The 26,729-nt window shown below is 38.7% G+C and overlaps 1 protein-coding gene across 2 annotated transcripts in view; it reads right to left on the reverse strand.

The window, feature by feature from the left end:
• Nucleotides 1-373: 373 nt before the first annotated feature.
• Nucleotides 374-26,729, reverse strand: part of mindy3 (MINDY lysine 48 deubiquitinase 3) — a 53,042-nt gene continuing 26,686 nt past the window's right edge. For both annotated transcript variants that reach the window (XM_026924884.3, XM_026924881.3), the window contains exons 11-15: nt 19,357-19,429; nt 12,609-12,681; nt 10,909-10,996; nt 9,281-9,352; nt 374-1,328 (exon numbers count right to left, since the gene is read on the reverse strand). In XM_026924884.3, coding sequence (XP_026780685.2) covers nt 1,179-1,328; nt 9,281-9,352; nt 10,909-10,996; nt 12,609-12,681; nt 19,357-19,429 — 456 coding nt within the window. In that variant the 3' untranslated portion in view covers nt 374-1,178. The remainder of the gene's footprint in view (nt 1,329-9,280; nt 9,353-10,908; nt 10,997-12,608; nt 12,682-19,356; nt 19,430-26,729) is intronic.

Genomic DNA, 26,729 nt, shown 5'->3' on the forward strand with positions numbered 1-26,729 from the left:
GAATAAGGGATTGGCTTCAAGTAAAAATGTGTATGATCTCTAAGTTTTACAAGTTATCTTGGAGTATTGGTCAATGCTAGTGGAGTATTCAAAATGCCAGCATTTGATAGAACAGCTAAAAACATTCTAACAACGTTGAGAAAACTTATACAAGCACATTTTATTTGTCTGAAGTTTGTGTCTTTGAAGCCTAATTAGTATCACTAGTGAGCAGTTAGACAAATCAAAATAATGTAAATAAATTAAAAATTGTATTCGCTGCCACATTGCAGTGGTATAACAGGAATAAAACACTTCAGGATGTTATGTCAATGTAGTAGTAATAGTATCAGTAGGAACAAAAGCAAAAAAATCCACAACAAAGAGACACTACTCCAGGCAAGAAGACATAAAAAGTTTATTTTGGTGAATCATCTGGGTCAGAATAAATAATATGTGCACATTGTTGTTCGTCCCTTTGCGTCAGAGTCAGTGTACAATAAATAGGTGTTACTGCTGTGGTGAAAAAAAAAAAAAAAAAAGAGCTTAGTCACGTCCAAGATCAAATACCAATACTGTCTCGCCGTTCCCCCTTCTAGTCTGTCTCTTTATCCTCCTCTTCTGTCTTCCTGCGCCCTGTTTTGGGTTGTAGTGCATTCCTTTATAAACCGGTCTAAACTGAGCCTGGCTTTCTTTTCTCTGAGTTACGTAAACACTGCAGAATGTGGTCTGTAGCACCAGGAGGCTTTGGTCAGATTAAACCTTGGACACAATTACCACCATCAAATCTACATTTGTCCAGAAATCTAGCCACAGATTCATAAAGGACTTATTTGGTCAGCTCGGTAAGCCTGTTTCATCAGTCTTATTTACTGTTATCTTTTAGCCTTGTAAACAAATTAACCAGAAAAATCCGTAGAAAATCTGCAAACAAAAAATATTAACACCTTCCGGAAAAAAATATGAAAATCATTTCATTCGATATAAGGGTTTTCTAATATTAAACAAAACCCCCATTTTCTTAAACATACAAGCTGGATGAGATAAATGATAAATATTAGAGCAAGCGAGCCGATGCGAATCAGGCAGCATCGTTTCTCTTGGGTATTTAGTTCAGGCGTTGTGCCAGTCTCCTGAAATTCTTGGTTTGGAAAGCGTGCAGGGGTCCTGAAGTGAGAGGTTAGATGTTGGTGACGGGGTTAATTGAGGGAAGGAGATCTCTCTGTGGTCCACAGAAGCTCGATGTATGGCCACTTTGTCTGGAGGCAGCGCTTGATCGGTGTGTCGTCTGTACGCACCATGGGATCCTCGAAGCCGAGAACTACAGCAGTGCCCTCAACATAACTCACCTTTAAGCAGAGAGACAGAGATTTTTCCAACATTATAATGTGGACAAACTGTAAAAAGGAAAGCATTTTCAATCTATAAAGCTGAAGGTTATATATAAGAAGGTTTTATTCTTTATAGCACAACGCTTTTCTATAACAGCAGCTCTGACAGTAGTTCCAGATACAAGACAAATCACAGGTTTGAATTAATCTGCTCATTCTAATACGTTATCCTTTCTATAGTACTTACACAGTGACTTGTATGACAGATGCTCCACATAATGTAAGAGTGACAATGGATGCTTATTTAACATTTATGGAAGGTCTCCAGTGTCAGCGTCACAGTCAGTAAGAGTAACAGTCAGGTACAGTAACTTTGTAACAGTCAGTAGGTTTTGATCCCCATGGGAAAGTCTTCAGCACAGAGGACTTTGTACTTTCTGTTTTTTTTGGTAAAATGACAAGCTGTGTTTCTATTTTTTGTCTTCAAGAGAGAGGAATAAAAGAGAGGTTGTTGAGGGAACGTCTGTTACCAGGAACTGACTAATGTCACGGCAACATTTAATTTAACAACAAGTGGATAAAGGGTAAAATATGTTATCTTTTGGAAGGAGTCTCCAGTGTCAGTACTTTGTAACAGGTGAAGCTGTAATATAAAAATCATCGACACGGAAAAGATTTGAGGATGGCCACCTTTCTGGTTTCTCTCTAACATGACAAGCTGATTAACTACTATTAACTTCAAGAGACCAAAAAAGAAGAAGAAAAAAAAAACCAAAAAAAAAAAAAACTAGTGATAGAACGACTGTTTACAGTGACTATAATGTAAGTGATAACAGGAACTAACTTGTTTTGCAGGCATTCTGCAACATTTAATGTAATTATATATTTTCCGATATTTCCCATTTTTAATTAATTAAAAAATATACATAAGTGTTGGCAAACAGCTGTGGTATAAGATAAATAAAATACTTTGGGACATGGAAAAGAATCAGCTTCTGGGTGGTAACAGTAACTCTTTGTGATGGGCCATGATTATATTCCTATAACAGCATGCACTGTCATGTTTTATTCCTTACATACCTAACAACTTGAAACAAGGCACAGCAGACACTTTCATGGCTGAAAGCAGACATAATATTTAGGCAGCATATTATGTTTTTTTTTTAACCACATAACATGATCATGACATGGCCTGGAAAAACTTTACTTAAAATTTTCATACTTGTACATCACATAAGCTTTGGCAATAAACACGTAGCTTTAGTGGTCAAGCCAGTGAAGCATGGTGAAATTTAAATTTAGAATAAGTCAAAGAAAGTGATTGCTTTCGATACACAAACCTCATATGGTCATGCCAGTAAAGCTTACTGAAATAATCTGAGCTGAGTGCCAGTGAGTGAGTGAGTAAGAGATCACCAGAGAGTCGAAAAGTATGCCAAGCACATATCCGTATATATTCAGCTAATGAGCACTTGTGTTAGGCAGAAAACACAGTGACAACCAGCAGATTGCTGTGAGCAGGAAGAGGAAGGCCACGGTCGGAAGACAGTGTTTGATTTCTGGGTCAGTGTTTGAGCGTCAGTCTGTGCGTCTGCCTCTCATTAGAGACCTGGCCTCCTGCAATGACATCATGAGACCTGAGGTGCTCGATGGCTTCCATATGGAGGGCCTCTCATTGCCAGTGTGGAACCCAACCTACACTATGCCATGGTGACCATGTGTGCAATGCTGCCTGTGTGTGTGATTAACTGCTCCTTCATAACTGAAAACCATTACTAAAGTGTGTGATTTACTCTGATTGTATTAAAAACATATGAGGATATTTTGTGTGCATTAGCGAACGCGCGTGCTTAAAATGCCTTACATGCGACATCACAAGGACCATATGCATGTGTAACAGTGCTGTGTCATGGCGACAGTGTTTGGATTGCTTCATGTCATGGCCAGGGCTGGCTGGAATGGTGTGGATGTCAACATTGGTGAGATGAGAGGTTCAGTGACTCGCGAAGACTTAAATCCGAGGTCCGATCATCATCTTCAATTGTGCTATTTAAATTCTCCCAAAACACACTCTCAGTCCACCAAGGATTCGTCTGAACCATACTCAACTGGGAACAATTTCATTTCGGTTGCATTTTGACCTGTGTAATTTCTCAGTACAGCTAACATGCTCTGCTAAGAATATAATTACGAACATACTGAGGGAAAACACGCTGCGTTTGGTGCTTAGTAGGTAAAACAAGGACACACTGCATCAGTGAATTGAAGCACCACTCAGAGCATCTGTTTTTTTTTCCCTTCTGTGTAGGTCTGGGCTGAACACTGACGTGCAGAAAGTCATAATATATTCACTTGAAAAGATATTTTTGGCACATTAACACTATGTTAAGAGCAGTCATACCGTTGCTGAAATGATACCATGCTAACTTTGATAACAGGATACTGAAAATGTATGATGACCGCAGCTCAACATTTACAGTTTCAGATTTTATATTACAAGATTTCAGACATACCGAAACATTGAGTCACAAGCCTAGTGTTAGCAATGCTTTGATAAATTACAACTCATGCACCATTTTAATACATATTTTAATATTTACCATTTTAAGTGCAAGTTCAAAGCCCTTGACTGAAGATAGAGACTAAAATAATCATAGCTTTCAAGTGACATTTATATGTCTATATGGAATTGAATGCTGTCAACGCTGATATTCTTTGCCACAAGTGCACTACTCTGAAGTCAGGGGTCTTTAAATATTTTGTAGCCAGGGAACATTTAATTGTAAAATAATTTCCATGAACATTATTTAAATAATATTTCGTGTATTTATTAGAGCCAAAAAGCTCTTTATTCCACTAGAGAACACATTAAGTCCAAGTTGACATTATTTATAGACCTACTTGATTTTGAAGGATTCAGCTTTGGATTAAACCCATTCAATTCATGTGACCAAAAAAAGTTAATTACTATAAAAACTCAATAATAAATATAATACCTTTTATAAAGATGGATTGTGATTTCTACCACTGTAACTAAATTAAAATATGGATCGACAGCCATTCAGTCTTTCAGTAAGTAAATAAATATGGAAGTCAGTAAGTATGCAAGTCAATAAGTATGTATATATGCAAGTCAGTATGCAAGTCTATCCATCAGTATATATGTAGATAAGTAAATATGAAATATGAAAGTCAGTCAGTCAGCATGTATGCACATATGTATATTTGAAAGTCAGTCAGTATGTTCAAAAGTATATTCGAAAGTCAGTCAGTAAACATGCGGGTGAGTCAGTCAGTCAGTCAGTCAGTCAGTCTGTATGTTCATAAGTATATATGAAAGTTAGTCAGTCAGCATGTATGCAGGTCAAACAAGCACTCACTCACTCAGTCGGTAAATATTTAATTCAGTAACTCAATCAGTAATTAATTCACTCAGTAAATATAAATAAAATAAATGCGCACTGGGTGTCATGTACATGCAATTTGTGCAGGCGAACATGCACATTCTCGTTATATTCAGCTTTTGAACGTTTTCTTTTTCAAAACTGATACACACATTTAAGTAACAGGTCTTCCTTTAGCCTGCTAAACAAGAGTGGGTGAATTACAACTATAATATTCTAAATATTCTCCATGCCCCTATAACCTCTCCTCGACCCATCCTTCCCGGAACAGAAAGTCGGCTGCTTTTGCCATTCATTCCGAGTGTCTTCATTTGCCTTAACTCCACATGGAAGACTACAAGGTGGGGAGAAGATCTCTTTCTTGGACAGAAAGTGTAAACACCTGCTATAAGGATTAAAGAATGTAAGAATCAGGTTGCAGCCGAATGGAAAATCACGGAGGTGTAAGAATGACATCATAAAATTCTCTACTTTATTTGGGATAGTGTATAAAGTGCTCAAGATTATTCTTACAAGCCATAACAAATTAAAGCTCATGCTTCCTGAAAGATAAGGCTGGCTTGTTTTCTTATACTTAGGTCCAAAGATTTAGTCAGCTGTGACCTCAGTGTAACTAATTTATATGTAACGTTATACAAAGGTGCTACGCATAGCTGTTGCTGGAGACAGTCCCTTTAGTGCAGCCGACTATTTATGATTCAGAGATAATAGCATAAGCATCAAGATTCCAGCGGGAAAAAAAGGTAAAAGAGCATTTCATGTGCCCCTCTGAGGATGCTCTCAGCACTGCTTTATTGTCAACAATGAATTTATATTTGTAATAAACTGATTGGTCTGGAAATAACAAAATAATATATTTGGGATGATAAAAACTTTTAGAAAATGGATGAAGACCAAACTATACAGGAAGTGAAACACTGGCCTTGGCATAGTTATGACTGCTGTACTCATGACTTATTATTGTGTGGATTAGAAAACTATTTCACCGGGAAATTGACTCAAGCACCACTCATCAGTAATAGATGAAGTTGTGACTAACAATACTGAATCTTTCCTTATTGAGTTTGTACAAATATACAAATACAAATATGTGATTGAAGAATAGAAAATGGCTCACTTGCATTTGACATAAGCATCCAGCTGTTTTTTTATTACACATAAAAGCTGGAATGCAAAAAAAATGGGGAAAGAAAAGTTTTGATGCTTGCTTAAGTTGGAAAAAGATGCAATAAAGGATAACAAACAGATTTTTAAAACTGATGATCTCTTAGCACACTCTCATTTGGGGGTGATATGGTTTGGAATTTTCATGATAATCTCTTCTAAAAAAAGACTGTGGTTTCATGGTATCACTGTATTAACTGACAATTTTAAAAACAGTGAAAACGGAAGAATTTGCTCATCCTTGTATATATAAAACAAAAAAAAAACAAAAGGAAACAAGAAGATTGAAATCCCTTACTGTTCTTCCTTTTTTATTTTTGAAAATGACTTTTCCATAAAATCTCACGTCATCAGTACAACTAAGCTAACCAGCATTGCAGCATGCAGTGCTGCATAGTCAGAAACAGACAGTTGTTTGGTTTAGTTCTGGTCAGCAATGCCATGTTCTGTGCATATTCTGTCTGATAAAACTAGGAAAATGTTCTGACAGCAGAGGTAGCAACGTAACGTGTTTACGTCAGTAGTGAATACACAGTTGTTTCCCATGTGCCTCGAACCGGCAGTTGCTGTAGTATGATTTAAGGTGAGTCCAGAGGGTGGGGATTGCAAAATCCAGCCTACATTTTTGGGGAATTGCAGCCAGACATAAAAGGGATGAGAACCACTGAACTTGATCAGGATAAAAAAGAAAAAAAGAAAGAAAAAAAAGAACACAAACAAACAAACAAACAAAATGTATCTCTCATGTCCCCCCAATTTAGTCACCTGCCAATTCCGACCCATCAAATAATTATCCCGTATAATAGGACAACTACCAACTGGGGACGTTAACACATACTTCCTCTGAGAAACAAGCCGAACGCATCTTATTGCACTGCTGATCATGCTGCTTCACAGGGCAGCATAACAGACTCGGAGGAAAGTGCTATCTGCCCTCTTCCTCATACATATGAGTTCGAAGACACCCATGATTGACTATTGTCACTGCGATTGATAGGGGAGAAAGAGCATGATATCCCTCTCACCCAGAAAGCACAGCCATTTCTGTTACCTTGCCTCCTGGCCACGGATGGCTGTGGCATCATCAGGATGCACCCGGAAATGCATTTTAATCAGTATTTAAAAAAAAAAAGAAGTCAACAATGATGTAACCTTTCAATCACATACAGTGACTAACAGCGAAGGCTATTCATTGCAGTTTCTCCATGGTTACAAAACTGCATAATACTGTGCTAAATACAATTTTATTTACTGACTGAAATGTTCTTTGGTAGGTGAAAGTCGTCGCTGATCACTGATCTCGGAGCAGCAAAAATTCATATCCGGCCCTGTTGTCCCATTGAAGTTGGGACAGCTTTCAAAAGTAACTTTGAAATTCATGAAGTGCTATAGCTGGAGGTGGAAAACTACTCTTCCCCTTCTCCAAATTTATATTTAATTTTTTGAATATATGTAAGATTACAATCCAAGCAAATGTGAAGGCTTATTTTAACATCTGTACCACAAGCACAAGAAGCCAAACACACAGGATACATGGATAAACCATGGACACAAATGAGGCCCCACTCTCTTTGTCCTAAATGGCTTCTCCAGAAAAGTGATCCATGTTCTGGATGTTCGTTTTAGCGCGGTCCCCTTAGAAACCAGTAAAACAGCAACTGCCCTTATGAGGAGATCAACTTCACAGTAAAATCTATGCAGGAAAAAAGAGAGACCACTGCTTCTAATGCACTTGCCACAGAAAAGAAGGATCCTGTGTATATGTGTGTGTACACACATTTCCTCACACACACACGACTGACAGCCCTTCGTCTCGAATATGAACGGGCAGCTTTCAATCGCTCATACTTCCTTTGGAAGTCAAAGGTCGCTTGCTCAGGCGTGCACGCACACACACATTGATATACGAGGCAGGCTCTGTGTGTGTGTGTGTGTGTGTGTGTGTGTGTGTGTGTGTGTGTGTGTGTGTCTGTCTGTCTCCCACTCTTGGGATGGTGTGTGTTAATGCCATCAGGCTCTTTATAGGTAAGTGTGTGGAAAATGGGAAATGGCCCTCTGTGCAGGGTCGGGGGGAAACACTTAGCTACTGGTCACAGTAAAAGGAGATGATCTAAGCCCACAGTGTGGGCACACACACACACACACACACACACACACACACACACACACACACACAGTCACTGGCTGACATTCGGATTTTAGTTAATATACACATTACAGGCCAAAGTGATTTTACAGTGGTTTGAAGGTGTTTGTTAGAACTTTTTGGTGCACCCACTCATAATTAAAGGCTTCAATATATTAAAAGTTCTACAAGTGGTGCAAAGGAGTAGCTTGAGTTACTAGTTAGTAAGCTACTAATTTAGCTATAGCTTGTCATCATTTAACTGAATTTGAGCAATTAGATTACTTAGCACCTAGATCAAACCTACCAAGAGAATTCAAATTTGCTCAATTCTCAAAATGCTAAAGATAAAAAAAAAAATTAAGTAATATTAACTGAGCAGGCTGATAAATATGGAATACAAACATGTATAAATAGTATCTTTAATTATTAGTGTGAGAATGGCCAACTGAGCGTGCAGCAAGCGTGCTCATTAAAATAATTGTAAGGTGTTGTCAATTGCGTGCACACAAAGGTATTTGAGAGGATGGGGCAGTGAAGTGAGCTTGCTGTCGAATATGAAAGCAGTTCAGTTCAGCGAGCACTGAGATATGCACGTGTCATTTCACTTTGTTCGCCACGGTCTACACTTCATGGCACCTTGCACTAATGACCTCCATTGTTTCTGATTTTTGATCTGTGCCTTTGCCTCGACTATAAATATGGATATGCCTTTGTTAATGCTGTTTGCTGACCCCTCCAACGAATTTTGACAATGAAGTTTGGACTGTCCTCAATAAAAGCCACGCTGATCAAGTCATTGCATCCTGTCTCTCCACCTCTACACTGCATGTTACAGAATACTAGGAATAAGTACTGAGACCAAACAGATGTTCCACTCACACCATCAGATCACGTGCAGAAATTCATTCCTGATCTGCTTAAAAGGGGCAAACCGGGGCTAGGATCAGGCTAAAAATCCTCCAGTGTTCATGCGTTATTTAACCATCATTCAATAACGAATGTGTCTTCAGTGAGTGTCTTCAAAGGCAGTCGGCCTTTGAAGCCAGAAACAGCTGACTGGCCATAAGGAGAGCAGTAGTCGGGCGAGTGGGCTGCTGAAATGGATTTGAGGTAGACGCACCAATATCGTTTCAATAATCACAATTTAAACCCCACTCAATGTGGTCCAGGGGGTCATACGGGATCAAGCACTTCAACTAGTGCTAATGTGCACTGGTGTGTGTGTGTATAATGTGCATAGGCATGATATGGGTGAGGTTGTGTGTGCGTGTTACCTTCTCATTGTGGTTGGACTGCTTCAGGCCATTATAGTGGTACACAGGAAATGAGTCTGGAATCCCTGAGTCCTGCAATGGCAAGAGGATACATGAGTGTGGTGTGTGTGTGTGTGTGTGTGTGTGTGTGTGTGTGTGTGTGTGTGTGTGCGCTCGAGTGCAAGACCACCTTTAAGAATAACCACATGCAGTCATTGCCCGTTCCAGTCTCTCCACAGATTAACAGATCTGATTGATCAAGTCTTTCATAATTCAAATCAGGTGTATTTGAGTGGGTAAAACAAGTACATGTAATGAAATGTAGACTCCCAATTTTTGGAATGAGAGCCATAAAATAAAAGCATCATTCAGACTGACAGACTCAACCGCATACATTATACATTAATGAATGTTATTCCATTCCAAAGAAATGCCCAAAGATCTCTGTCCAGCACAAACTAATCAACGTGAACGAAATCATGCCACTCATGCAACATGAAAAGTTAGAAATTAAAGCATTTTTCTGGACATAACAGCACAATGGCCAGATCAAACAATCACGGAACCTGCGGTTACCAAATAGCAGCGAATGCTCCAGCAAGCCAAAAAAGTCCCGGAGCCCAGCTCTATGCCTCACTGAGACCCAAACACACACTCATAAGGAGCCAAATAACTCCGTCTAGCCGTGTACCACTGTGTACTGCTGGCACAACTACAGCAGCATGCGTATGTGTTTCTGAAATGAGGTTTGAATGTTTGATTTGACAGTAAGCTTTCTGCCAATACGTATCCCTAAACCCCTGATCTATTTAACACACATCCAGAGAAGCTGCAACAGTATGCCAGCTGTAAGCGTCACTCTCTCTTTCCCCGTGCTTTGCCCAGATATTCAGGACACAGGCTAAAATAAGAGATGCATTAAGGGGAAGTCATATTACAGCACCAGAGCTGCCAACATTGCTAACATGAAAATCCTAGCAGGGAGAGGAAAACCAGAATTTTACCACAAACCCTTAGCGCATGTCGGTGGTCGCGACGGCTCCATTCGAACAGCATAAATGATAAAACATGTATTCCTTAAACGGATACTTAGCTGCAGACATGTTTTGATTTTTAAAGCAAACAGCTGAGTGTATAAACCTCGTTTATATTATTTATACTATATTATTATTGGACTTTATTATTTCATCCAGTAATAAAATGGATTACTGGATGGAGAGCCACATCGAGTGCAGGACAGTCGCTAACATCAGCTCAAAAAGTCGCTGAAGGGAATACAAGAAGTAGCTGTATTGCTGTTTAATTTTCTTATTATTCTTCTTTGTAAATTTTTTTATACCATTCAGAATTCCATTTTTTATACCACATGTACTCCTCATAAGGGCCACATGTCGGACGAGCATGATCACGATAGCCAACAATACACAAGCTGTACACAAACAAAAGATTCATAGCCTGGAAAATATGAATCAGCATACAAATGATGCATAACCTACAAGAACAGAGCTGAGCAGCATGAACGCCAAACAGTGGCTGTCTGGCAGTATTGGGATTTGAACTCACAATCTTCCCATCAGTAGCTTAGAAGTTTCACCAACTAACAAGAACAATGTGAGTGATTTGGCACAATGCAGAATGCTGTGCGTTACCTGATCGGGGAAGAACTCGAGCAGGAATGGACCCAACAGAACAATTCCTAGTCCCTCTGGATCCAGCTTACTCTTCATCAGATTGACACTGTTTTCAAAAAACATGAGATATTGTATGTGTGAGAGACAAAGGAAGAGAAAAGATTTACACTCTACTGCATACAGATAAATACAATATGTCTGGTGTGTTCATGTCAAAAAAAAAAAAAAAAAGCAATGTAAAGGTACATGGTGTCTGTTCATACAAGCGAGGAAAAATATGAAAGTTTTGAAATACTGGGCTGTAATGATGAGTTATGATGTCCAGGAATAGAAGGTTCAGAAGTTATATATAGCCATGAGTAATGTCTGGAATCTGGCCTTCACTTTAACACAAGAAGTGAGCTGATTTCTAAAAATGAGCAGACTTTTCCTTTTTAAGGAAGCGTGATCTTGCTCAACCACACACACACACACACACACACACACACACACACACAATTAGGGAAAATACAAATATCATGCCCATATCATGCATAATCAGATATCAGGATTATTTGTGTTGTTTAATTCTCAATTCTGATTGGTCAGAAGGGGTTGGTTCATTTTCTGTTAGTCCCAACCGCAAAGAAAATTGCATAAATAATATTAAATGTGCTCGTTCTAATATGTTTATTGTTTCTTTAGTAATGACTCATTCGCTCGGACCTCCATGGCAGAAAATCTTAATAATATAAGGCTAATAATAAAGGAATTACAAAAATGTGTTCCTTAAAGAAAAATTAAGAGCAAAAAACCTAAAGAAAAACTACAGGCAAATTACTGTAGTATTAAAAGAATAAAACATTTTAGTATGTGCTGTTCTAAGAAAATGAAAATTGGGGTGGTAACAGTAGTCCTTTTTTGCGTTAACACACCACCCAGGCGATGATGCTTTACCTACTTGTTATAATGTACATGGAATAGTGGAAGGATTTTTACAATGCTGGAAGCAGGAGAACAGATTTATATGCATGTATACGGTATTAAGGATGCATTGAACCGATGCGGACCTGAAAGGGATTGCTACTGAATTGATTTTGACATGATGTCCAATCCAATTCACTCACATATATTTATGCTGTGAGCACATGTGATGAATGACAAGGCACAGATCTTGCACATGAACAATGAAACACACAATCGTATATAACAATAGAACAATCTGTGCAGTTTCATGACGAGATTTCTTGGTTAGAAACCACTCCACAGCATCTTGTCTACTCAAGTTAGGGCTGGAAATGAGCTGTTTATGAGGTGAGAGTTTCAAAGCTCCACCAGTCCGCTCTGGAGTGTGTGTTTACAGCAAAGGTCTGCTCTGAAGATCTGAGTCTGGATGTGCTGACCCTCTGGACCCTCTGGACCTTCTGTATCACTTTAACAGAGCTGAGATGAAAGAGGGGGATTATTTTCATCTGTTTCTCTGTCTTTCCTTTGCTGCTCATCCTGTAGACTGACCCAGGGAAAAGTGAACCAAAAGTAAAGTCAGCGGGAGACCTGAGGAGGGACTGCAGGTGCTTCTTCTTACACACACACACACACACACACACACACACACACAAACACACACACACACACACCCATATACGCTTTCTCTCTCTCTCTGAATACCAATACACACAGAAAAACATCCGACTACTGTTATCACTGAAAACATTACATTCACCCATGCACAAACTTACTACTCAGGCTCCGAGACCAGATCCAAAGCCTTCATAACGTCCTCGAGCAGTGTGTCAGGAATGAACCCGTTATCTAAAGAGAAAAGTAGATAAGAGGAAACATATGGTTAGTCCTACTGCTAGGGGAAAAAAAAGAGAATGAGGTATAAAGAAACTTAACCCTGAATCTTTCTCTAAAGCCATGTAACATGAGCTGACACACAAAACAAAACAAGTCAACCGTAGGACAGGATTTATGCTTAATAGCAGCTCCTCTTAGCCACCATCATACAGCCATTGCTCTTTTTTTCCCTCTCTCCCATCCTCCGTCTGTAACTTTTCACTTGTATCGCGTTGCATGCTTTTGTGTTGCCCTTCTTAACCCATTCTCCATCACTTTCACTCTCTGTACATAATAATTGTGGTTAAACAATGAGCTGTGAGTTTTATTACTGGGAGAAATGGTACTGAGAAAACCTTCGCGTCAGCATAAGCATTTAATTTACAAACACTTAACACATTGACGGCAAACCTTCATTTAAATTGGTGCCAAGTTGCGAAACGAGAAGCCAGAAATCGAAACACAAAAAATGGAAAAAGAATAACTATTCAATAACACACAATCAGGTTCACGATGAAACATTTAATGGCCCTGTTTTTAACTTCTGTGAAGTTACTCCAAGTGAAAGTGGCACCGTTTCCAAGGGCCAACTTTCCAGGGATGGACAAATCATAAATTTAAAATAGATAAATAAAGTAAAATCTCCAGTGTGCTGCCCAATCCTATGCTTTGGTCACCTGAAAGCTGACAAGGCTAAAAAGTGCGAGTTAGCTAGTTAATTGCATTAAGACAGACTAGCGGATAATGAACAAGTATATGAATATTATTCCGATTTAACAAAGTTTCTAATGTAGCACGCCGTGTTTGTGGCCTGCATGTAGTTGGCCAAAGTTGTGGCTATGAGCTGTGGTGTTATGTCCACACATCATATGTAAAAGATAACTGAATCTGGCTAGCATCTTTATTTTCTCTAGGAGATATACATGACTGTTTGGTGCGGTCTTGATTCTGAAAAAATTCTTTGTCATCTGCGCACCTCGCACAAAAGCTGCATCTCAGCGAATGTGTGTAGTGCAGCGGGTGGTGGGATTCGGAACGACTAGCTATAGTTTAAGCATTGAGATGGATCACACCAATATGGAGTGCTTAAACAAACACCAGAGGCACACATTTGTTTGCAAAAAGGCAATAAGACTTTTTGGGGTTATTTAGGGTTTACTTCTTTTACTGGTTGTTGGCAATTACGAATAAAAAAGCCTGGATAAGAAATCTGCTTGTTCCAGGCGCCTGGGTTACTAATTTGTTTACTCCTGCTTCCCAAGTCAGAATAAGTGTACAGAAGGTATAAGTCTTTACTGTAAATTCTAGACATTGATCTTCCAAAGTAAGAAAGAAACTCAATTTATATTCCATACCAAGCATGAGAGAGAAGGAAAGAGTGAGAAAATGAAATGCACAGAGAAAGCACACCAAACAATGGAGACGTGCAAGGGTTTGCATATATTAATTATTTTTAGTACGTGAGCATACATAGTTTTAACTACAGTACGTGTGTGTGTGTGTGTTGTACAACAGTAGAACTCAGATGTTAGAAGCATACATGTAGTGAAAAACCAACGATGTCACTGTAGCTGAATGCCGGCCAAAAAAACAAAACAGAGTTTGGCCAAAATTGGTCACATGTTTCAAGTTGAGCAAAACTTGCCAATTTTAAAACCATATATAGAGTAGAAAATGTCAAAAATTCACAATGTTTTCCCAGGCTACCACAAAAAAAAAAAAAAAAAAAAAAGGATTGTAAGGATTTCAAGGATATAAAGGATTCTGTCAGACCCTTGATTACATTTAATTTCATGAATTTACCTACACAATAAAACTGAAATATGATTGTTCTGTTCTGAAAGAAAAGTATTGTTCTATTGTTTCTGTCGCAAAGCCAAGAATGCCATTTGGCTTAGAGCTGAAGTTTAGAAACAAGCTCAAAATGTACAACTAGGAAAAGCATGGAAGTGTTCCACACGTACTGCGAGGCAAGAGAGCAAAAAAACTACGTAATGCAAAAATAAAAAAGAGAGAACACGCCTTCTAGTGTATTATCCATGCATGATAATGGACATGACACGCAAGTGAAAATTTCTTGTCTCTACTGTCCTGTCATTGATCAGGTATCAATTAAATGAATGTGATAAAGTACTAGTGATAAAATATTGCTAAAATGCATTTTAGCAGGTTTGTGGGAACGTTATGTTTTGTTTTACGATTAAAACATTGGGGACATTGTTACACTTAAAGCAGAGGTGCTATAAACTCTGGTTTAAGCTTAATTGTTAAATGTAGAGCTACGCAGGTTTGTTAAAGGAATATAAACTAGGCATGTTAGTTAGCTAGCAAGTGAAGCCTGATAAATTCTTAGTTAGCATGCCCTTTTTACCGATATGATAGTTAGCTACTTATCTGAGATGAAATGGAAGACAGACATGGACTTGGATGCTAGCCGGACCAAAGACAGAGCAACTAGGACCCCTCCAAACTGCCTGTAAACGTATCCGGTTTGATAGTATGCACAACGAGACAGTTTAGAAAACAATTCTGGCTTGCGTTGAAAAGACCCACTTTTGTTTTGTTTTTCCAGAGATATCACACCATTACTAAAATATTGCTGTGTCTTTCTTCTGGCAATAGCGCATCATCAGAAGACGCCGGAGTCACATGTCTCACTCGGAGGTCCGGATTGGTCAATCACAGAAATTGCCATAGTGCATTCTGGGTATTGTAGCTTTCAGGTGAAAACAGGAAAAGGGCATAAAATCTTGAGTTCTGCTAAAACCTGGACAGTAAGCGATACAGTCCAGTGTAACAGAATAGTACATACCATGACAAATGAGATATTAAATTCTAGTTTTATGCCAGAATTCTCCTTTAAACCTGGTCCAGAACAGCACAGTTTCTCTTTCTCTCTACCTCACAAACACACTGTAAAGGATTCTATCAGCCTCTAGATCACATTTAACACAACATTACACAACAGAAAGGAAAAATGATTGTTCTGTTCTGAAAGAAAAGTATTGTTTCTGTCGCAAAGCCAAGCATGCCATTTGGCTTAGAGCTGAAGTTTAGGAACAAGCTTAAAATGTACAACTAGGAAAAGCATACAGAGCAAAAAACTACATGATGCAAAAGAAATAAAATAGAGAACATGCCTTTCTATTGTATTATCCACACTGGTTTCGCGGACAACGCAAAACTTCTGTCCAGCATATTAGTATTTGTATTCATGGGGAATGGTAATAATGTGTATTCAGTGTTCTATTGCTGTACTGCCAGGGTTCATGGCAGTGCCTCCGTTTTAAGACCTAAAATTCTCACATTCATTTCCATGCTTTCTTGCACGGGTTTAATAAATCTAACATGCAAATCTAATATTTACATATAATATAATATTACATAAATATTAAAAACATGTTTTTAATCACTAGAAGTTTAACTAAAGGCTACTGCAAGTAAAACCATTTGCTTCGATCTTGTTCAGCTGTTCTTAATGTCAGTTATAAGAACCTGTTAATGTTACTATCCACAAAATTTTATTATTATAAAGATGCCATTATAAAAAGTAAGCGTAGTACTCCATTTCTATTCAAAGGCCAAAAAAATTGAGAACTACAGGATAGTTTACAGTGCGATGTTAGAACATCTTGCAGCATGTGTTGCCTCCATTAAAAAAACGGTTTATAAGAAGATGTAAAAAAACATCCTTGATCCTACAAGAGTCCTGTCTTTGCATTAAAATACTCAATTTAAAATTAAAATGTCTTTTGTGGCATACTTGCCCTTTCAAAATTTCCTGCTTGCATGTGTGCGAGCTTACATTTTTCAAGACTTTTTCTTGACGTCTACAAACAGCATCGAACGAGATGAAACGGAAACAGGCACTACATATTGTTCTGATAAAAGACAGACGAACATGTTGTTTATTTTGTGAGAAATAATGCTCGAATGGTATCCAGTCATTAGGAAAAAAACATTAATAAATTGCCATTCCATTTTTGTGACTAATCCGAGTGCACAAACAGAGTTCAGATCCGATTTAAAATGTTTCATTATGTTGCCCTAACATTATGTCATCTGAACATCCTTACAGCCTAATAACCATAAGTCACATGACTGTCCTGGCTAATGCATGTTTAAAAAGCCAGATGCATGGCTTTATAGGTAAGGCTAAAGTTCCTCCCCTTTTAATATATTTTTCCTCTATTCAGCTCCTCTGTTTACCTGCCGATCCCTCAGGAAGCTTCAGTATCGAGGCTTCCATACTGTGAGCAATAAATAAAGGAGAACTACAGAAAATACTTCAACTTACACAAATGACAAAAACAGATATCTACAATACACAAACACGCATGACAAGGATACAGCAGCAGGATAATAATCTACACTAAATTACACACATTAGTTGAGTGGATCATTTCCTGACCACAGTTAAGTGCATGTTAATTAGATGTATTGCTTTTCGCAAGCATATCTCAAGTACAGGAAGACATGAGATGATGCACATATAACCAGGAAGGTGGACAAATTATAAATTCATTAGCTAGCCCACTGAGCAAGTGGAAGCTCTAATGTGTTACCCAGTCCCATGTTTTGGTTGCCTGGAAAGCAAACTGACTACAGAGGGGGGTCAAACTCTAATTCTGCCTGGGGAAAATCACTATTTTACTGAGTGCTTAACATCAGTAAACTAGGCTATGAAAGTAGAATAAGACTTTATTATTAAAAAAGAAGAACTAACAGAAATTAGTTCTTCTTTTGAACTACTATGTGACAATGTTTGTTATACTGATAAAAGCTTTTTTTTCTCATTTAAATATATAATATGGCTCTATTAGGGTCCCTGGAGGACTAGTAGTTAGGCCACGGCGCTCTCACCGCCATGGCCTGGGTTTGGTTCACGTCAGGCCAAAGCCCAGATAAAATTGGGGAAGGTTGCATCAGGAAGGGCATCGGGCATAAAAACTGTGCCAAATGAAACATGTGGACCAATGATCCGCTGTGGCGACCCCTAACGGGAGCAAGCCGAAAGAAGAACAACAACAACTACGGCTCTATTAGACTAATACAATCACTAGTCGCCACTGTGCTCATGTCGAGTAAAATAACAGTAAGAGAGATAGTAAAGAAATGCAGGCAGATTCAACAGAAAGCTGAATATTTCAGACCAAACAAAACTAATTCTACAAAGTATACAGGTCTACATTTTTATTTTCTTCTGAGAATGTTTTCACCTTTAGTGTACTGCATCAGTCATCAGTTTTTGCTTTAGCTATGGAAAAGTTGACTAGTCGACTAGTCGAGTGTAGCTCTTATATCTGTTTTCCAAATATCAAAAAAATATAATAGTAAGAAAGAGATTTAAGAAAAACACTGATTTGTATCTTGTACTCCAAGAACATGTCCTTAGACTCCAATCTTTGTCTTCACTCCAACAGCTTTGAATATATTTGCAGATCTCTACACTGGGTGATACATTTCAGGATTTGGAGTCACTGAATTGCACTAAAGTCCAACACCGAAACATTTCTGAACCGTTTTAAGTAGGGATGTCATTGTTCCAATAACAGCAAAAAATGCTGGCTCGGATAGCGGAGAAAACATATCGGATATCAGATCCTGTAACAAATGATAAAGATTGAAATTGGAAAATAAATTTATTTTTGGAAGTGGAAATACTTACATGTAAAGACACTTGACTATTTATTGTTATTATTTTTTTTGTTAGGATTGATTTTATTATATTTACAATGTAGGGTTTATTTGTGTGAAAAACTGTGAAGTGCGTTATTGAATGCTGTTGCCCCAAAGTAACATACTCCCAAGTAACGTATCTCTGCCTCCCACCCGAGTTAAAGAAAACAATATCAGATTGTTTGGCTGATAATCAAGGTTTCAGCATCGGTATTGGAAAAGAAAAAGTGGTAGCTACAACTGATAAAATGTTGCATTACAGGATAAAATAAAAGAAAACCACTTATAGCCAAAATAACAATAACAGTGTTTAAGAAGTATAAAATCTTCTTTAAACACACAGGGATTTAGAGCATTGAGGACGTCCCCTCCTAATGACTCATTGTGGAAGGACATAATGAAGGACCAGAACTGCTTTGGGGAAGAAAATGGGAATGGTGGTGGGATATATTTATTAATATTATTGTTATGTTTTTGTCACTGGCTCATTCATTCATTCCATGAAGAGTGCTGTGTGTAAATATAGTCAGTATTGTTTTATCATGGCTGGGATACTCAATGGCTATGAGGTCTTTACATAATGCATTCCGGCCATAACGCGGAAACACAAAGACAATTCAAAATAACAAAATCTATCAAAAAACTCGAGCTCTCTTTTGTCTGCTGGTTGTCTATTCATACTGGAACAAGAAAATAAACAGTCTGAATGTTGGTTTTCCTCCGTCGCTCTGACAGGCAGAGAGACAACTAAACCCAAGAGGTGCTTTTTTTTTTTGCTATCTAGAGCCTTCTTCATGCTCTTTCTCTCTCTCTCTCACACACTCACACACACACACACACATATCATGTTTTCTCCAATTGATCTCTAGAGACAGTCTGCGTTTTTAAACTTTGTGTTAATCTTCCTTCTTGAATACAAATGAACAGTAAAGTTGTTATGATGTGTGTCTTCCTTTGGGATTGTTTTACCTTCTGGATCGAAGGTCTGAAAGACTCTTCTGGCCTGTTCTGACGGTGACTCAGGGGCCACCAGAGACATCTCCTACAGAGAGAGAAGGAGAAAAAAAAAAAGAAGGAGGCTTGTTAGCAATTCTGCAAACTCAATTAAATAAGCACCGTTGGTTGGTGAGTGTATTATTCCATGGAGCCATGTTAGACTGGTCCTTATTATGATTACTATTATACATCAGTGCTGTTAAGTTCTCAATTCTGACTGGTCAGAAGTTGTTGATTAATTTTCTATAAGAGCAGCTCAGGCTACAAGGTTTATATTGTATTATTGCACTTGCTCCAAGCAAACAGGTTAAAGAATGTGTGTATTTGTTGATATGGTGAGGTTTTCCGTGAGGAGATGTTTATTTAGCATTTTTTGAAATAAGTCTCGAATGTCTAATTCTGGATTATGAATTAACTGACTCCAGGCAGATTGTGAACAGCTGTAGTGTTTTAAATGCAGAGTGGATACTGTCTAATCACAGGTTTGGAACTGAGCCCTTTTAACATCTTAACTGTGTCAACACTCCGGCTTCAGACAATGAGCAGTGACAAATCACTCAGACTGAAAAACATTCAGACAATCTGTGGGCTGAAGTCTTAGACAATTCCACGGCGTGATCTACTGCACATTTATTGTTATATACAAGAATACTGACTGGAATTTATAAGCTGAGTTGAACAGCACAAATCTCACAGAATGAGGGCATGTCTGATTTCATTTATCCAGAACTTTTCTTTAGTGGTGATGACAGGCATAGATATCATGACAAGGAATGTAATTAAAAGTATTCTTCATTCTAGTATCTGCACAGAACATTACACGAAACTTGCTGCCTAGGAAGGGTTACTCTGAAAAGGTGTAATGTGATCAAATTGTCGCAAATAATCATGACTAGACTTTTGTGATTACTGTGACTTTTTCCCTACTTGTGCACATTTACCATTTTAAAAATGGCGATAAACAATTTAATCATCCGGAACTGATCTACTAAAATAAAAGAGTGCAAATGAGCATTCCCACCATTTCAGGTTTAAGAAGAGTATGGGAGGGTGTAATAATATTACCAGCTGTGTAGTCAGGAACTGCTGGCACTGGTAATTCTGAAAACTCGGATTGGATGGTGGAGTTTTAGGTGATTGTGCGGTAGTGCATAGTAAGCGCAAAAAAAAAAAAAATCATAACAGCACATTATCGCTATAATCCTTTTACAAATTGAGTACAAAATGGCTGACATTTTTCAGCATCATAGGTCGATTGGCTTGTGTCCCATTCTATTGTTGAGAAAAAGACTGCTCTTTTGGTGTACTTTTGAGTGATTACTGCACTTAAATGCAGAGCTACTACACAAAATGCATAAAGACAGGCAGGTATAAAAATATCATTTTATCAGAGTAAACGTCACTGAATATCATCTAACACAACGTAGAGAGGATTAAATCATTATATCGCACAAGCCTAATCATAAGAGTTTACAGAACCTTGAGCCACAAGGTGTAAGTAGTGTGTTAGGGAATTGCAGCATGTTGTATCCTTTCAATTTTCTTTGCATTTGTAAGTGCACAAGGATTCAGATCATAGTGAAGCAGTATACAATAAAATAGTTTGCATCCTCAGATCCTGAAATCTAATAAAATAATTGCTAAGAGGAAAACCAGTGGTATCACTTCCATGATGCACAAATGACCACCAACAGTCGACCAGTCAGGAGAAGGATGCGTTTCTATTTGCCTGTCAATCACGCTGTATGTTAATTCTAAAGGTCTTGTACTAGCATTTCGGTGTTAGCTTAGACCAGAGTTACACAAATAAACTTTGTAAAAGTTCAGTTCCATAAATTCCTTGCTTAGGATACGCAACTAACGTGACTGAATGGTGACAAGAATAGTGATCGTTCATTTTTTAACTATTAGTGATTAGTTTCTGGTTATAAATAGGACAATCTGAAGTGGTTATATTTTGCTCCATCATAGAACTTCATATTACCAACTTTTGACCAGCTCCATGGATGCTGAATAGATGAGACATCAGTTTTGAAGTTCATTCATCTTTAAAGGTTGTGTCCTCAAACAAGCCATGCCTTCACTTCACTAATCAAACCAGAGAAAGTAAAGAAAACAAAACAAAAAAAAACAACAAAAGACTATGAAAACTCTCCACTTTCTGAGATAATGTGTCTAGACCTGTAGCTATTTCCTGGTCCGATGAGCTGCCTTCAGCTAAACAATCTATATAAATGCATATGATTGGATAAAACCATAACAGAGGATCTACAACAGAAGCTGAGCTGGTTCTTGTTTAGAAAATGAGAGATTTTTATTTCGGCTCTGCTACAGTATTCTTTCAAGTGCACAGTTTGGTCTGATGAAATACTTTGTTGCATCCACATCCGGACAGCGATCTGCCAGTTGATGACCTCTGGCCTAGACACCATGCATGTGTTTTGTTATTAGTGTATAAACACAAAGACAGCCATGCCACTGTGTGATTTTATTTGGTCATCAGCAGCTTATCTTAGACAAACCAAAGATAAAACAGACAAGATGTTTTTCTTCCAAACAAAACCTCACCCAAGAAATCAAGTATCAAAACATACACGCTAATCCAAACACTCTTCTCCGTCTCGGCTTCTTTTTGCAAATGAAAAGATCCTTTTCTACTCGTTTAGGAAGCGTGTCAATGTTCATGCGTATGTAGCTTGTAAAGATTAATGAACGGCATGAGATGAGTGCACTGAACTCCACACACAGCAGGAGTGTCCCAAATTTCAAATCTGGCCAATATAATTTTCTGCTTCTGTCATCAATCAGTGAGATCCAGGCTTGTACAGAATAGAGTTGTATAAACAAAATCATTTAGTAGCTATCCTGTGAATGTAATTCCGGTGCTGTTCTCCTATTGGAGGCTTTTAGATGAGCATTGTAGCAGAGCTCACACACACATTTAAAAAATGTGTGTGTGTCTGTGTGGGGGGGTCCACACTGGCACTAAATTCTAAGCCTGATCGCACCTCATGTTATGATGTGAAATCTTTGTCTGCATTTTTCCTTCAGCCTGTGCCCACTGTAGCATCAGATTCCTGTTTTCGGCTGACAGGAGTAGACTCTGATGTGCTGCTGTAGCCCATCCTCCCCAGGGTGCAAGGTGTTGTGCACGCTGAGATGCTTTTCTGCTCACCACGGTTGTAAAGACTGGTATTTGAGTTACCAACAACCACTAACAACCATGCCATGGTCAAAGTCATTGAAATGACATTTGTTCCACATTCTGATGTTTGATGTGAAGGTTAACTGAAGCTCTTAACCTGTAAATACTTGATTTTATGCATTGTGCTGCTGCCGCATGATTGGCTGAGCAGGTGTACATGTGTTCCTAATAAAGTAGTCGGTGAGTGTACGTGACTGCTTGAGCATGACGCCCTCATGTGTGCGAAGATACACAAAAGTATAAACCAGTACTAAGAGCTCAACACATGCCTGTATGTTTGTCTGTGTGCGAGTCCATTGTAAACATAATTTCACCACATTTTCATGTTACAGATCTCACATGCGATGCAGTTCCAGTATAATGTGATCTGAAATGCCCAATCTCAGAGAGTGCACCCACACACACACACACACACAGAAAAACACAGTGAAAGCAAACATTTCCTGTGTACTCTCACAGTATGGGTTCTGTACAACATTCACAAACAGGCACTAATGTTCCATAAAGAAAATACACATCTGACACTCAGGAGATTGGAGGGAAAAGCGGAGATGAAGAAGAGGGTGCAGAACAGAAGAGAGATGAGAGGAGGAGGTGAGAGAGTAAAAGCATGGAAAAAGAGAAGAATGGACCAGCTGGAAGATGTTCTCCAACCACACACACACACACACACACACACACACACACGACTACACTCACTTGGAAAATGAAATAAATGAACGCCTGAGGCCAGCTGGAAAAATGAACTCTTAGCCTTCAAGTAATGAAAAGATTTGTTATTTTTAACTTCCATCTAAATGAAGTAGTGCTCATACGGAGACGGAAGATGGAGAACGGGAACGTGAGATGATTAATGTCCATCACAATAAATAAATTTCAATGCCCTCAAATGACAATCTGGGAAACTATTCTACTATGTCAAGATATGTTTAGATAAGGGGGAAAAAGCAGAAATTTAATCAGGACAATTTTGCAGCAACCCCTAAAGTATGAAACCCTTTTTTTAAAAAAAAAAAAACAAAAAAACAAAAACATACAAACCAAAAAAAAAAAACCCACACAATTATGTAAGCGTCACCTTTGTGCTATCCAACACCAACAGAGTGACTTGCATTTTTTTTTTAAACGCAAAAAACACATGACTGTTGTCTCGTCGGGGAAGAAGTGCTCGTAACATTTTATTGCTGTTTACATTACTGCTGCAAAACTACACGACCGGGTCTATAATCAAACCTGCAGAGTCAACATTAATAACACACACTGAGAGACACACAAACACACTAACACACACCGGCACCTGAATTACAGACTGCTCTGGTGATGTTTAACAGCACGGGCCTCAGGCAGGATGTCTGAGTAGCATAGTAATGTATAAGGCACTGCAGAACAGTGTGGATATTTAACTCTAAATATCATGTAATAATAAATCTCAAATTCTGACAAATTGGTAACTTTACCTTTAACTATTTACGTTACCTTTTTACAGTATTCGTGTACTAAATTAAACTATTTTAGCACTGAGATAATACTTTGGGGGAAAAAAAATGCTAAATCCCAACAATTAGTAGAATTTGTCATGTTAAGATTGGAAAAACTGCTTGAACTACCACAAGCACCCTGACTAGAAAATAATTTTTATGACAATTATGACAATTCTGACTGGTAACAAAACAGTTTTCATGCATGAGTAGATAAATCAGTAGCCTGGGACAAGCAGATTTAGTTTCTAGGCTATTTGTTTTTTCAACAAACACGCTAACAAGGGATCAAAATTGGCCGTGCTCTCTGTCAAGCATAGTGATACTAGTCAATCATGGTCAACTGTGAGCTCATGTATGTGGAAGAGGGCCGACAGCGCTTTCCTTAGGCCCCGTCCACACCTTGCATTAACGTGTCCTGGGTGATCGGCTCACAACGGGGTCAAATGCGTCTCGAAGACACTTCCTGATCTGATCACTAAAACCACATTCGGAGGTGGGCTGGGATGCATATGTCCACCTCACATTTGTAGTGTGAACCCGAATGTGTCTTGATGCGTCCTGGACAGCAACAAAGGACCAACTAACCAACTGCATCATAGACTTAGCCTGAAAACATGTAATCACTGTGAGACTGTTTGGAAATCTCACTGAATGGTAGAGCTCTCTGCCACCAGGCTAATGGATAAAGGTGATGCTATAACTGCAGACATGAAAGCAGCTGCTTCACATTGATTCATTCACTGTCTCATTTCTCATTCATTAACAAGTTTCGTTTGCAGAGCATATGATTAAAACGTTTGAAACAGCCTGTAAAGATACATAATAATAAATGTGCATGACAGGCTTTCCCCAGCAGAAACGATTTATGAAATCCGATCAGCAAAGTGGTAAATGGAGACGCGTTCATAATGCCAGGTGCGAACGGCTACGCGTCTTGGCTGTCCACGTGTGATCTGATCACACAGGACGCGCGTTACTGTCAGGTGTGAATGGGGCCTTAGTGGGTGTTATGCTGCCTTGTGATGCAGTATGAACAGCAGTCTGAAAAGATGTGGTTGGCTGGAATGATGTGCCTTGGAGGAAGCATGTGTTAGCCATCACCCTCCACGGTTGGTGACAGGGGAAGCCGGCTGGTAGGTGGGAACTGGCATAGAGAAATATAGAAAAGAATCCAAAAAATACAGATATTGTTCGATACCTAGACGTATTGGATGGGTCTTGTTTCAAACAATACAATACACTGTATTGCTACATCCCTAATCATTTAGGCTTCTTGTTTATTTTTTTAAAAATAGGCTAAAATAAGGCTTGTTGCAATGTCAGACAAAGTAGAGCCTTTTTGACACTCCGTCTCCATCACTGTATTTTGTTAAAAGCTTTTCACTGTAAAAGCAGCTCATATGCGCATTAGATAAAAGCAAGCTCCATTGTGAAATACGATTTGTACTAGGGAACAATAAAGATGAGGTTAATGCCCTTAGTCAGACTCAGATTACACATAATAACCAGATGATGAAGTCATATAAAGTGCTTAATGCTTTTTTGGTTACAGAGTCGTGAACATTCCTGGCTGGCTTTGCTATCGTCCGCAGCAGAAGGGTAATGGAATAGATGTGTGTTTGTGAACATGTTGCTGTCTGTGCTCGCTGAGCTTTATTTTTCAGCATTGAAAAGGAGTCAGAGGTTCAGGAATCAAGTGTCTGGATTTTATTACCTTACCGAGCCGTACACGTACGTACACACACACACACACACACTCTTTGGAGACTGCAGTAGGAACCCAAGAAGCCATAGAAGGAGATCTGAGAGGCAGGTTTCGTTTTGTGGAGGAGCACGTATGGCCAACACAAGCTGCTGACCGAGCCCCAGAAATATTCTGCAGGACCAGACACACACACACACACACACACACACCCACCCTAACAGCTACTTAATTCTGTGTTGTCCCACCAAACATCAAAAATGGAACTCGCTGCTCCAAGTCTGGAAAAACACCCAGGAATTAAGAAAGAGAAAGAAACAGATCTCTGAGAGACACTCTCAGCCTCTTACTCTCTCATCCATCTCTACCAGTTCCATCTCCTAAATTATTGTTCTTGAAGTTCCCCTGCACTCTCCTTGGAGGGCAGGAGAGTGGTGCAGTAGATAACATTGCTGCCTCGCAGCTCCAGCCCGCATGGGTTTCCTGTGGGTTTTCCTCATTCCTTCTGGTACCATTTTTTACAAGTACAGGTACAAGTCTACATGTGATGTGATAAATTCAGCTGAATGGATATCATTTGGAAAGGCACATTTCTGTCTGTATAAAGCCCCACATCTGGCAATGCATGTCCTCTGAACCCAAGCTTGAACTCTTGTAATGTCAAGCATTACACCTGCAGAAAACCAGGCACTGCTCATCATTTCATCCCTCCAGTAAAACATGGTGGTGGCAGCATAATGCTATGTTTTAAAAAAATATGTTAATGGTTTAGCAGATTGAAATTAAATTAATGTAATAAATTCATTCACTTCCTCAACATACATTAATAGCTACAGCATTAAATGAAGGTATTGATGCATCCATACTCTAAATTGCCCTTAGGTGTGAAAGAGTTTACAAATTGTGTGTTTGTACACATGGTGCCCTGCGATAGACTGGCGTCCCATCCACAGATTTC

The sequence above is a fragment of the Pangasianodon hypophthalmus genome, chromosome 22 (genome assembly GCF_027358585.1).
Source record: "Pangasianodon hypophthalmus isolate fPanHyp1 chromosome 22, fPanHyp1.pri, whole genome shotgun sequence".
Taxonomy (NCBI): Eukaryota; Metazoa; Chordata; class Actinopteri; order Siluriformes; family Pangasiidae; genus Pangasianodon; species Pangasianodon hypophthalmus.